Source organism: Brachyistius frenatus, unplaced genomic scaffold (assembly GCF_029030835.1).
Source record: "Brachyistius frenatus isolate BFR_SWC_R1_liver_20210118 unplaced genomic scaffold, ASM2903083v1 Contig_27, whole genome shotgun sequence".
Classification (NCBI taxonomy): Eukaryota; Metazoa; Chordata; class Actinopteri; family Embiotocidae; genus Brachyistius; species Brachyistius frenatus.
The window spans coordinates 881,212-895,068 of NW_027210626.1; the positions used below are offsets into that span (position 1 = coordinate 881,212).

General features: G+C 42.1%; 1 protein-coding gene across 1 annotated transcript; it reads right to left on the reverse strand.

Annotated features, from left to right (window-relative positions):
- Positions 1-63: 63 nt before the first annotated feature.
- Positions 64-11,584, reverse strand: LOC138620878 (zinc finger protein 654-like). Its single transcript, XM_069698484.1, has 11 exons — positions 11,305-11,584; positions 10,208-10,353; positions 9,816-9,897; positions 9,529-9,664; positions 8,934-9,136; positions 8,398-8,534; positions 6,505-6,646; positions 5,853-6,137; positions 4,604-5,752; positions 3,471-4,276; positions 64-3,205 (listed from the first exon to the last, which is right to left on the reverse strand). The coding sequence occupies exons 1-11, from the start codon at positions 11,482-11,484 to the stop codon at positions 2,161-2,163; spliced, it is 4,311 nt and encodes a 1,436-aa protein (XP_069554585.1). The 5' UTR covers positions 11,485-11,584; the 3' UTR covers positions 64-2,160.
- Positions 11,585-13,857: the final 2,273 nt, after the last annotated feature.

Consider the following 13,857-nt stretch of genomic DNA (forward strand, 5'->3'; position numbering starts at 1 on the left):
AAAACGGCAGGCTTGTCTGTGGTCGTTCATGCAAAAACAAATGTCACAAAAGCAGCCATACAACTATCATCTGTGACAACAGACGTTTAGTTGAATCATTTGTTTATTCAAACAAATCACCTTTTCTATAAGAAAAATAGATGGGGAATCATCATTACCTTTACAAATGCAATCTATTGACATTTGTACATATAAATAAAGTTTGAGTGCACAGTCCCATAAAAACATTACATTAAAAAGTTATTAAACACATCGACCATCTGAGAGGTTTATACATAACGGCCAATGTGAAATATTCTACATGGTGAAATACACAATCATTGAGTTAAAGATGCAAATTCAAAGCAAACCGATGCCGTGTTACTGATGGTAATGTTTTATCGTTCTACAGTCTGAACACTGGGATCCAGTCTTGGCACTACCAAAATGTGAATGATTCATATGCTGTACAGAGAAATAGTTCGACAGTATGAAGGCAGATTTACAAGGTTAAAAAAAGTTTTTGGTCACGGCCGTTATGAGTACGTGATTGTTGTCATATCGTTTCCAGAAGACTAGTTAACGAAGGCAAACCCGATCCTGACGGACCGGCCGAACTACTGAACGATCAGCCCACGAACGTTACGCTGAAAACACCTCCTCGCAGCTTTACATTTTCCTTTATGAATTACAGATCTGGAGGATTTACTCAGTTCAACTACACTTTTAACAGTAAAGAAATGGAGGAGGAGGACACAACCTCCTGATATCCACTATTACTGTCTAATAGACCGTTTGCATGTATATGTCCTCTCTACAATGCCAATACTGAGTGGTGCATCATTCATTTGGAAGACTTCATGTGCTAAGCAGACAGAGCACCATTTACACACCGCAATACACATTTTCAAAGTATGTAAATCCTTCTCTGGGGACTGCCAAGTCGTTTCTGGCATCATTTTGAGCTCTACAGATGTGGCCTGATGTGGGAGTACGTGGAGGACGGGAACGAGAGCAGGGCAGGAGAAAAACACATTCAGTGCTCGATGCTTAAGGCCAACCCCCTTCTTTTTTTTTTTTTTAAGATAGATTGTAAAAATGATGGTTTTCCATGAAAGGAATCAGGTTGTGAAATAATTAAGATCCAATCAAAACCAAAACATTTACCGACGTTGGGCAAAAAGAAAGCCTGATTGAGCTCAAAATGGCAGGTCAAACCTGTTTAACGGACACACTGGATGGTTTGTTACAGATCTCACGAATCCATCTGCCACTAAGGCAAAGTCAAACTGAAAGACAACAAAAATGTTAAAAAAAAAAAAATTTTAAAAAAAAAAGATCTATTTCTGAAGGTGCATCAAGTTCTGAAGGGATTCAGTTTCCCGACGGGGATCTTTTCACTGCTTTATTGCATAACTTGTGCGAGTCTGGGACCCTAACTTACGCAAGTTATACCCAATAAAGCATTTCGCAGCTGATTTTCAGAGAAAGCACGAGACTACAGGAGTTTTTAAGCTACCGAGAAGTAGCTTACAATTTATCATAAAAGACAAAATACTGACGAAGATTTTTACTTCATTGTGAGTTGGGGCAGATGGATTAGTGACCTCTAAAATAGGAATACTGTGTCTACAAGTTTTGTTTATGGTTGCATGTTCGCTCCTTGCAGTTGTACACTGAACACACAACTGCTGTGTGCGTGCTGTTTCTGTTCCAAGGGAAGTTATTATGTTATATTTATAATTATTATATTTCTTCTGGTTTCCCAAACATTGTTCAGAGTTGCTTTTATATTTGCTGGGAAAACAGAATTAGTTTTTGTTACCAATGTTGTTTTGACGCTGCATAAATATGGAATTAGAGAATATACAGAATGTATTTTTTGATGATGTTTTGAGGAAAAATAAGTCATAGGTCTGAAAATTATTGCTTCAACAGTTCTATTCGTTAATATCCAATTTTATTTTATTTTGGCACACATCCCTCCCCTTTGTATGAAACAAGTTGTGTATCTGAGGGTTAAGAGAGGGTTTCCAGTGTTCATGTGCCAGGGGGCAGAAAAAAAAGTAGTCCTTCAAGGTGCAGCTCCTCTTCACACGCTCCTACCTAAAAACCTAAAAAATAAAAGATGACCAGTGGTTAAAATATTGATGCAGTAATGGCTTGACAGATTTCAGTAAATTAAGCATACTCGCCTTCATCGTCCGAATCGAAGCCAAAGAGCGCAGAGCAGGTGTTGAGCGCTCGGTGTTTCTGTAATTCCTCTAAGCTGCCGAAGGAGGACAGACATTTGTCACAGCGATGTCGGACCTTCTGCTTGAGGACTACTTCCTCCACTGGCTGCTCCTCTTCTGGGACCGGCTCTTTCTTCTTCTTATGACTCCAAGTGACATATTTCTTGGGAGCGGGCTCGTCGACGGACCTCCTCTTTGGCATCGAGAGCAGCGATTCGTCCAGGTAGGTGGAGGGCGGCGGCCGGATGAATGGGGCTTTGACAAAAGTGGCGTAGACGGGATCCTCGGGCTTGAAGGTTTTGTGCTCGGTGATGTGTGGCTCTCCTAGTTTCTGCTGGACTCCCTCGGATATGGTCGACATATCCTCGACATCTCGGACGTTTAAGGGGTCCAACTCCATGGCCGGTCGTTTCCGACACCTCTTTGTTGGATTGGTTGAATTTCTTGGGACATTCTCACATCCATTGACGGTAGTTTTGCTGTTATTGGTCTGCTGATGATCGCCAGTTCTCTCCGAACAATTATCAGATTTAGACGGAGCGTCTGGGACGTTTACTTCACAAGCCCGCTCCTCAGTTCCACTCCTTTCCCTGAGATCCTCAAGATGAGAGGCCTCACCATCTGGAGTGGGACTCTCCCTCTGGCCCTTTTTATTCTGCAGCCACATCTCCTCGACCTTCACTCTCTGCTTCCACGGCGCCTCGGCACTTTCCGTGATCTGTCTGTTGGCTCCCAACTCGAGCTCGTCTTTCTGCGGCGCCGGGATGTAGTGTCTCCATTCGTGGTCATAGAGACCAATAAGACTCGAGAAAAGCTTCTCACAGTTTGCAAAGGAACACTGAGGTCTGAACGGCTGGTGGGTGCTGACGTGGTCCTTCGCTTCCTGCTGCGTCAGGAAGCGCTGGTTGCACTCCAGATGGTAGCAGAAGTTGGGCAGAGGAGTGTCGTGGAGCTTCATGTGGTCTTTGTACTGTTGAAGGAACTGGATCTGCCTGTTGCAGAAGACACACTTCTTTAGAGCAAAGTTTAAAGAACCTTTAACAAACTCTAATAATACAAATACTGACTTCTTTTCAATGTTTGAAGTATAATCGTGAAAGAAAGAAAGAAAAAAAAAAAAAGAAATTACATTTATGTCCAACAATATTATTATAACTATTGTCTATAGTTTGCACGTTACAGCAAAAACATTTCCACACGTATTATGGGCTGGTACTAATTTACAAGCAAGTCTGCGATACTTTAAGTGCTTCTTACCTGAGGCAGAGGGTGCACTTGCGCTTGGCCCAAACAAAAATCTTCTCCAGCACATGCTCATCATTAATATGGCATTTGATAGAGTGCTTTATCAGTGTGGTGCTGAGCCTCAAGAATACTCTGTCACAGGACACCGATGGGCACAGGTGATACGTGATGTCCACACCGTAGCCATTTTCTCCTGCGGGCGTCTCCAGCGCTTCTCCTTCCACGTCTCTTTCTCCCTCCTTCTCCGTCGCAGATGGGTTTCTTACAGTCACCAGTCCATCTTGAATGACTACCTGCTCGTCCTTGAAGTCTGCCTGCTTGAACACATTTGCGTCGGGGTTTTTGCATTTTTTGTGAAGCACAGCTGTCTTTTTGAGGAGGGTGCGGAGGTTCCTGATGATCCGTTCTTCCCTCTTGAGGCTTGACACTTTACTTTTGCTTCTGGGTTTGTGTTCACGTGGTTCATGGTCATCACAAATGGAAGTCCGATTTTCATCCTGAGGCTTGCACTGATTTTCTGTATTTTCTATTGTTCCATTAGCAGCGGGAGTGTCCTCGGTGTGTGGCTCATTGTCAGAGGGTTTCTGCTTGGACATTGTGTCGATGTGATCCAGAACATGTTTTTTGGCAAAAGGGAGCTGTTTAAAGCGTTTTCCACAGAGTATGCATCTTAGTTTTCTATTCTTCAGGTGTGAGAGCGCATGCCTCATCACGTTCAAGCCCTTGTAGTCTTTGCGGCATAAGCTGCAGTGGTGCGTCAAATGGGCGTATTGTTGAGTGCGGAGAAGTCTGTCCCTCCACGTTCTCTCGATTTTCACCTGGAAAAAAGACAACAAGCAGGTGCAATCAGCGCCAGAAGTTCAAAATCAGCAGAATATCAAGTACATTTCTAGAAAAAAAAATAAAAAATAGTCATAGTTAAACCCCCTGCAGATCTTCCTTCTGTGCTTACAATTGTATATCTGCAGACACACTGATCCCTCTGCAGTAGTTTATTCAAAGCAAAACGCTACTAATACAATGTTACATAAACAAGTAGAAAAAGTACAGAAGACTTTCTTTTTTTTTTATATATATATATATATATACTTGTGCCTAGTAGATTGTAAAATTCCTCTTAAGGTAATTAAAGAATAATCACTGACCTTAGTGTTGGGGGGTTCTGTTTCCACCGCTGCTTCGAGCTCCTGCTCTGCGTTGCCATTGAGCTCATCAGATGCTGTGGATTCTGCAGGTTGCGATTTCTCACTGTCAAGCATTTTGGATTTGAGGGAGTAACTGTGCAACAGTTCTATTGGACAATCCAGTAACTCTAAGAGTGGACCATCAAGCTCAGGATTAGCTTCAACAGCGGGAATAACAGCTTCAAGATCCATCGGAGGACCTTCACAAAGCCTGGACCCTGACTGTGTCTGAGACTCCTCAGTAGCTTCCTCATTTTCCCTCTCAAGGTCATTCATCTGCTCAGGTTGACCCTCCCTCCGTTCATTATTCTTCTCAAATTCATTCTCCAGGTGAGGCATTTCCTGCTCTATGTCTTCTGGGTCACTTTTCTCCTCAGAACCGGACTCCTCCCCGGGGAGGATTATTACATTATCAGGGAAAGACAGTTCCAATTTTAGTAAAGACTTGGGCTTTCGTCCCCGTTTTTTCCCTTTAACTTTGACCTTATTCTCTTTAACCATCTGTACCTGGTCCAGCCTCGGAAGACCCTGCAACCATCTTTTCTTCCGACCTTTCCTTTTCAAAATTTGGCTCTTAACACACCTAGACAAGTATTCTCTTTTGCGGTTTAGAGGGAGCTTTACGGAGGCCGAATTTTCCAAGTTGGTGTGATTGCGTCTGAGCGAGTACACAGGCTTGTTACCCAAAGCGGTGGATTTAAGATTGTATTTGATTTCTGGATCATCACCATGGTCAACTTCATCATCAGACATGGATTTTCTCCTTCGCAGCCGCCTCCTCCATTTCTTCATCTTCAGAGGAGAATTATCCGGTGATGGTGCAACACACTTTCTGTCCTCTTCTTCCTTAGTTTGCTGCTCTGGAAGGTCTTGGTTCAGTGCAGCTTCAGTGCAGTGACATGGATTGAAACCTTGAGTGCATGAGTCATCCACACAGTTATTTGTTAATGGCTCTTCACTAGAGTCCTTCTCCTCCTCCTCCTCCTCCTCCTTCATGTCAATGAGAACAGCAGCCTTCATGACTTTATCACTCATCAACTCCAAGCAATGAGTCCTGAGTGTCAGGAGGTTCCAAAATTCAGGATCAAAACACAGGCGCTCCTTGAGCATCTGGAAAACAGGTATAAAAAAAAAACATAGTCGTAACCAATGGTAATCCAAAATGACATCATATCAAGTTGAACATGTACATCTTTTCACTGTCTCCAACCTGCAGAATATGGAAGCGAACGCTGGTCCGGACAAGGTCGCTGTGGGGATGCTGCTCCTGGTCAGGATGCATGTAAAGCAGGCAGACGGTTCGGTACGCCTCCAGGCTTCGTTCCTGGCAGAAGACGAGCAGGGCGCACGCTCGGCAGATCTCCAGGTCATGAGGCAGCAGGAAGGCGATGGTCTTGCAGACCAGTGACCGGGTTACAGTGTCGGCCTGCATGTCACACAGCTGCAAGGCCCTCGCACAAAGCTCCACGCAGACCTGGACTCCTTCACCACCCAGCTATTCAAAAGGAAATAAACATCAGGGCATAACATTGGGTAGAATAGTAAATAGGAGAACCAAATGACTAGAGCCAAGACTAAAAAAAAAAAAAAAAAACTTACATTTTAATTGCACAAGTCTGCACCACTTACATACATGTTTTTATATATATATTTTTTTTTTTTAATAGAAAGACTAGAATATTTATTAGAATATTAAGCAAACACCAAGTTCTCGTTTCAAGTTTGTCTTCTAAATAAAATTAGTGGACTCATCACAACAGGTTAAAGCTTTGTTTTCTGGAGAGAGTTTATGATGGCAAAGCGGTGTGCTTCAAACAGTGTTGTACAGTGTACAAAAAATGATGCCGTGACGACAGTCTCACCTCTGCAGTGACCAGTTTGATGAAGGGGAAGATGGCTCTGACATTGGTAGCAGAGGAAGCCAGCTGTAAGCACTCTGCCAGGAAGCCTTGTCTGGACGGATGGGCCCGAAGGTGCAACCGGCTCCAGATGAACACCAGGTCCCTGCAAGAAGGAACAGAATGACAAGTTAAATGCTCAGCTATATATTGATTGAGCAACAACTATAATCATCGTAAGTCAATAAGGAAAGGGGCACTGAACCAAATTTATGAAATAATATAACGTAACGCGTGTACGTTCATGTCAACAATTGCCCTAATTGATATATTCATGGTTATGCACTCAATATATAGGGCCTGCATGAAGCTGAAGAGACATTTCAATGTCACGTTAATGTCATGCTCAGCGGATTAAGAAAGTATTCAGACCCCTTCACTTTTGGCACTCTTTACTGTTTTGTAGATTTTATTTTTAAAAGGACAAAATATTTGTTAACATATATTTATGCTATTGAAAATCTAAAGTATAATCTCTCATTTACAAAAGTATTCTATACCCTTTGCAGTGGCACACCAAACTGTGATCAGGTACATTCTGTTTCATTTCATTTTCCTTGAGTTGTGTCTAGAACTTGACTAGAGTCCACAAGTGGCAAATTGAATGGGCTGGACATACTTTTAAAAAGGGACATAACTTTGCATACAAGGTCCCACAATTCACACAGTATTTCAGTCATGTCAGGACAAAAACCAAGTCATGAACTCCAAGGAACTCTGTAGACCTAAAACGCAGATCAGGGTTATGATATAAAACCATTTCTAAAGATTTGAGTGCTCCCAGGAGCACAATAGTTTCACTAGTTGTGAAATGCAAGATATCTGGAACTAGACGGACTCTCCTCTTTCTTTTCAGATTTCTAGAGTTGACTGTGGAGTCACAGTGGGTGCCTGAGCAAGAGAGGCCATGGTCCGAGAGGTAAACAGGAACCTGACTGTCTGTCTAAGAGAGTTTCAGAAGATGGTAGAACCTGCCACAAGGACGACTACTTCAGCAGCCCTCCATCAACGATGGCAGAGTAGCTGGCCAGAAGCTACTGTTCTGTAATAAAAGGCATGTAGCAGCCTGTTTGCCAAATGGCATTTAACTGACACTGAGAGAATGAGGTAAAAGATTCTCTGATCTAATGAGACAGGACTTGTCTGGCGGACACCAAGCTCTGGTCATAACCTGTGTAATACCATCACCATGGTGGAGCATGGTGTCGGCAGCATCGGTTCTCTGGGAGAGTTTTTCAGTAGCTGGGACAGGGAAACTGCTCAGGTTTGAGGGAAGGATGAATGCAGCAAAATACAGAGAGGTCCTTTAAGAAAACCAGCTCCGGGATGCAGCACCAGAGACCGGTTCACCTCGTTCACCTCTCAGAACGTCAATGACCAGAAGCACACAACCAAGATGACGCTGGAGTGGTTTCAGTACATGTATGACTGTGCTTGAGTGTCACAGTCAAAGCACAGACCCAATAAAACATCTGTGAAGAGACAGTTCAAAATCACTTCCCATCCAATGTGACCGAGGTCAAGAGGATCTGACATGAAGAACAGGGTCAACTGCCCAAATCCAGATGTGCAAAGCCTGTAGAGGCCTACCCAGGAAGACTGGAAGCTCGAATTGCTGCCAAAGGAGCTTCTATAAAGTGTTGAATAGGGTCTGGATTAGATATTTCCGTTTTTGTTGAAAATTTGCAAATAAAAAAAATGTAAGAGTATGTTTTGTATTTTCTCATTATGGATTATTGAGTTTGGAGTGATGCTTGAAAATGTTTTTTTTTAGTTTTTTTTTTAATCCTCTTCAAATTCAATCGGCAACACGAAGTGTGCAATGGAGTGAAAGAGTCTGAATGCTGGCGTACTTACCAGATGTAGTACATGTCTCCGTTGTGGAGCTGCTGGGTGAGGAAAGCTTTGCAAAGCGACAACAACAGCTCATCTTTTTCAACACTCTCTGTGTTGCAGATTATCTCCACTGCGTTACGGCCATCAATCTCTGCCATCTGAGGAAGAAGATATATACATTATAACATTATTTTCAAAAATACAGCAGTTTACTGACATGTATTACAATCAATGTATGGCACACACTGTTCAATTGGCTGATATTACAGGCTTGATTCACCCAAATAAAAGTTTTATTGAATTCTGTTTATATTTTGGAATCCATTTTTTAAAATGCCCCTTTTTATAATAATGCTTGGAGTTTTAATAACTTGCATGATTATACATTTTGGGGGTTGATTTATGCATGTTGTAGTCCAACAAAGAACACAGGATTTTACTGTTTTTTTCATCCATCTCCACTATTTAAACAGGCAAATACGTTCAAGAAAAAAGCCCAACAGTGTCTAATGTCACAAATGCTTTACGCTTTGCTCGTGCTGCTCTTCATCTCTTACCTCCTTGTGAAGGTTTTCATGCAGCGAGGCCTTGTAGAGGCAAGTCAGGTAGGCCTGGTGGAAGTACAGATGCTTTCCAGCCTCACGGTTTTCCAGGCAGTTTTTAGACAGGGCCATGGCCTCCCGCATTCGTTCACAGGCTTGCAGATATCGAACCCGCAGCTCCAAGAATATCGGCAATTCTGAGCTCAAGTAGTCCTCAACTGTACAGAGTAAACCAACAGCCAACATAACCTTGTAGTTAATCATAGGTCAACAAAGCCAGAATCACATTTGTCCACTCTAGCGGCCTTTATTCAGAATAACTCGATATAAATCAGGGGATGCTTGACTTTCTCCAGCTAGCAGTTTGGAATGACAGTGTGATTGATGGTGCTTAATGATTGATAGGTGAGAACACCTGTCACACCTCCCATCAATGGCAACTGCTGCCCCACAGAGCTGCGTGCCCTCACCTCTCCTCTTCTGTCTGTACCTGTCCCCTGAGTGTCCTATCATCTGTGAGTCTGGTTATAGGACTGGAGTGCCCTACTTGACAGTGTAGTGTTCTCTGTGTGGATGACGTATTTTCTAATGAATACGATTATGAACCTACCATCATTTGTTGCCAAATCTGCCTCTTTTAGGATTCCTTGCAGCACTGGATTTTCCCATGGGCCTCCTGCTTTGATAATCTGCTTCACATGCTGAAGGTAGATGTTCCTGTGCCTCAGGAGTCGAGAGTGGCATGCCTGCAAAGGAGACGTTCATTTCAAAGTTTTAAGATGCACTGGACCATAATTGCCCACAAACAGCGATCAAATGTATAACTGCTAGAGTAGTACTGCAGCTGGGTCTTCTGAAAGTGTGTTGTGTGAAGATAAGTGGGTCAGTTTTTGTCACCTGAAAAGAGTCAAGGATGTTTTTTAAAGGCTCTTCCATGAATTCTTCCTTGCTGAAAAAGAGCATCAGTTCGAAGAAGCTCCTGCAAGACAATGAGAGGGACATTAGTTTGACAAAAAAAACATCAGTGAGTGAAACAACAGCTTACTAAAAAGGTTCCACACATGAAGCCCCGTGGATTGTAATTTCCATACCAGTGCTACTGTCAAATCAAACAGCTTATTAAGAGGATCGAAAAGGTCTTGGACATATCATGCTTTCTGGGAACAATTCCTAAAATAAAAGTGCACAATACAATATGCTTGTTTATCAATACAAAAAAATGTATAGGTAACATATATATATATATATATATATATATATAAAACGCTTCAAAGTATCAAACTACGTACAAGGCCAGACTGCTGAGAACATAGTAAATGTGCTGACAGTCATCAGGGAAGGCAGTTGTGGCTTTGGTAAAATGGCAGAGCGCAGTCCGCAGCAACTTCAGCTGAGGGAGAGGAACCTGCCATTGTCCCGTGTACTCCTCAACCAACTGTAAAACACCACAAAAACATCAACATATTTGGTGATTTAGATACATGGTGACAGTCAATCTTATGTTGTCTTATGACCAAACACACCACCACCAGGACGACATGTCCCTTAATGTGGGATCAATAAAGTCCATCCATCTCTCTCTAACTATGAGAGAAAATGCATTACCATAGATAGATAGATGTATAGATAGATAGATGTATATAGATAGATAGACAGATAGATAGATAGATAGATAGATAGATAGATAGATAGATAGATAGATAGATAGATGCATATATAGGTAGGTAGGTAGGTATATACTTTCTTAATCCCAGAGGGGAAATTTTTTCGATAGATAGATGTATAGATAGATAGATAGATAGATAGATAGATAGATAGATAGATGTATAGATAGATAGATGTATAGATAGATAGATAAATGTATAGATGTACAGATAGATAGATAGATGTATAGATGTATAGATGTATAGATAGATAGATAGATAGATAGATGTATAGATAGATGTATAGATGTATATAGATAGATAGATAGATAGATAGATAGATAGATAGATAGATGTATCCTAATCTGGCAGTTCATTTCATGTATTAATATGTGAGATGAGAACATGCTGTATGTCTCTTCCCCAAAACCTTGGTTCACCTCATACTGTTAATTAGCTTAGCCTAACTGACTCGCTATAAAGCTTAAGTATTGTCAAATGACAGGCATAAAACACGGGCACTACGTGCAGTCACTTTGTCCGGAGCCCAGTTTGTGTGCATAAAAAAAAGAAAATGGTAACCCCTTTCTGCTGTGTTACTGATGGGCTCCGCCGCCGTGTTAGCTACATAAGTGCATAAATACAGCCAGTCCGGCGGCTAACGTTAGCTAGCGGAGCTAGCAGCATTAGCAATAAACAAACGCCGACTTGGTATCTCGCCAAAGAAAATGGATCTCGCATACCTCACAAAACTCAGAGCAGTACTCTTTGCTGTTCAGAGACGACTCGTCGCTGCAGTGTCTACGACACAATGTGTCCAGGGCTAATTCAAGCCTGTCTGTTTCCAAATCACTCTCGTTGTCCGCCATACTGTCTGCTGCATCCAGCGCATACTCACAGCTGCCAGGTTTGGAAGACGGCATCCTCCAAACCCCCTACGGCAGGAAACCACCAACCTGGCAACCGCGCAATCACAAAGGCTTTCGAGGCTTGTTTAAAGACGTATTGTCTCTATGGCGACCGTGACTTCTTCAGAAGGCGGTGCTCTCTTCCCCCCCCCCCCCCCCTCCCTCCCCCTTGTGATTGGGAAATATTGTAAATGACGTCAAAACAAGAGTGATGCGTGACCTCAGCCAGTGGCTTGTGACGTCTTGCAGCGTCCAGTGCATCTCCTTTATTTATTCGCGTGTTACTACAAATCTTGTTGTGTTTTCCACAACGCGGTCTTTAAGACGGTTGTCTCTGGAGAGAATTACTTTTCTTGTTTGAGTATTCAAAACTATGGATTTAGGACTGGAGTGTTAAATTAGTCTTTGGTTGGAGGAAAGGAAATCTTAAGAGGAAAAAGTTGTTTTAAAGGTACATTGTATGCAGCTTGTACCCCCATCTCAGAGGCAAATATTTCACACATTGCTCCACTGAATTCTTAGTCACTGAATTCTTATTGTTCCTCAAGGAATTATTATTCCGCGTTATTATTATACTCCGTAAACGACTGCATTTTTGGAGGCTTTAACATACTCAAAAACTCATGAAACTTGGTACACCTGTCTCTCCCGGCAAAAAAAATAACGTCGTCTTTTAGTGGAGTCGCGAGTGGGCGTGGCCAAATGGCTATCGCCCCCTAAAGAGATGCCCCGGAGGCTACATTTACCTACATGCACGAAATTCGGCGGACGTGTATCACACAAGAGATGTACAAAAAAGTTCCAATGCACCATTACGTCAACTCAACAGGAAGTCCGCCATTTGGCGATCCACACATGTTGTACTTCTCTTACAGATTTTGTCGGACCAACTTCAAATTTATTCTGTGCACTCTTAACATGTTTGGAATTAAAAGTTATCAAAAGAATTTGTTTTCATCGATCGTTGTGCCCGTGGCGTGGTGGCCAAAAAGTGACCCAAAAGTCATACTATAGCATGTCGTCCAAAAAGCGACCCAAAAATGACTTTTGGGTCAATTTTTGCTATGGTAGGACTTTTTTTTCATAATTTGGACAACATGCTGTAGTATGATTTTTTTTTTTTTAAGTCACGACAAAGGGGAGGGAGCTTGAACTCCAAAACTTCATGCTGTGAGGTAACAGTGCTAACCACTGCACCACCAATCTTCCCAGGAGACAGTATGCATTGTGACAAATCTTTGGCTCACTGCAAGCTATAACTCCACCGTCCACAAACATTCATTTAAATGCGACCAAAATTGCCGCAGACATTGTTATACATGTTTTCAAGGGGGACTTCATTGCTATTAAATATCTTCCTGTAATGTGTAGTGTACGCAGAACTTTTTCAATTTCTCCAAACGCTTCAACTTCACTAAAAGTTGAATCATCATCAACAGGCCGAGGTGGAATTTGAACCGTTGATAGCAACCTTGGTGAAGTAGAATCTTTTACCTGTTGAGTTAACCAGACTGTTGGTTGAATCACTGGAAAGCTCTGAGTGAACTGCGTGAAATACTTTCTCCGCCGCGATTCCTTCTTCTGTGCTCAAGATGGTCCAGCGATCTATGATGCTGCTTCAGAGCTGGAAATGACCTCATGAGGACGCAGGTTTGATCCCTGCTCAAGGTAATCCACACAGTTCATGGAGGGTGATTCCCCATAAGGGTAAACCACACGGTTTATGGACTGTGAGTCATCCTAAGGGTAAGCCACACATTTTTGGGTTGCAGGTTTGTGTTGTAAATGCACTCATACTAACACCAAACCAAAATTTGACAATAATACAAAACCGAATATAAAAATCAATAAAAAAAATTCAAGGTTGAGTGTAAATCTTGGATTTCTGTCCAAACTACCACAAACTTTATCCCCCGAAATCCCATTAATACATTTTATCATATTTCGGACAACATGCTATAGTATGACACAGTGGTCCTGTGGTTAGAGCAGTTGCCTCAGTGAGAAGTAACTGGATTCGATCCCCACTTGAAGCATGCATGTCATGTCAGAAAAAGGTCATATTCCAAAAAGTGATAAAAAAGTCATACTATAGTATGTCATCCAAAAAGTGACCCAAATGTTATTTTTGTATATAGTATAGCCAGTGCGATGCGGCTAAGTTTGATGTTTCGCCGTGACACAGGAAGTTGATGTTTAAGGTCAAACGATGCTCCAAACCTCACCAAACTTTGCACATGCGTCAGCCACCAACTTTCATGAGTTTTTGAAGGTGTTAAAGCCGCCAAAAAAAGGCAATTTCTTTTTAAGAAGAATAAGGAACGAGATCGATAAAAAAAAAAAAAAATGAAACTGCAAGCGAGAATATGCGGACCCTCACGTGCTGCA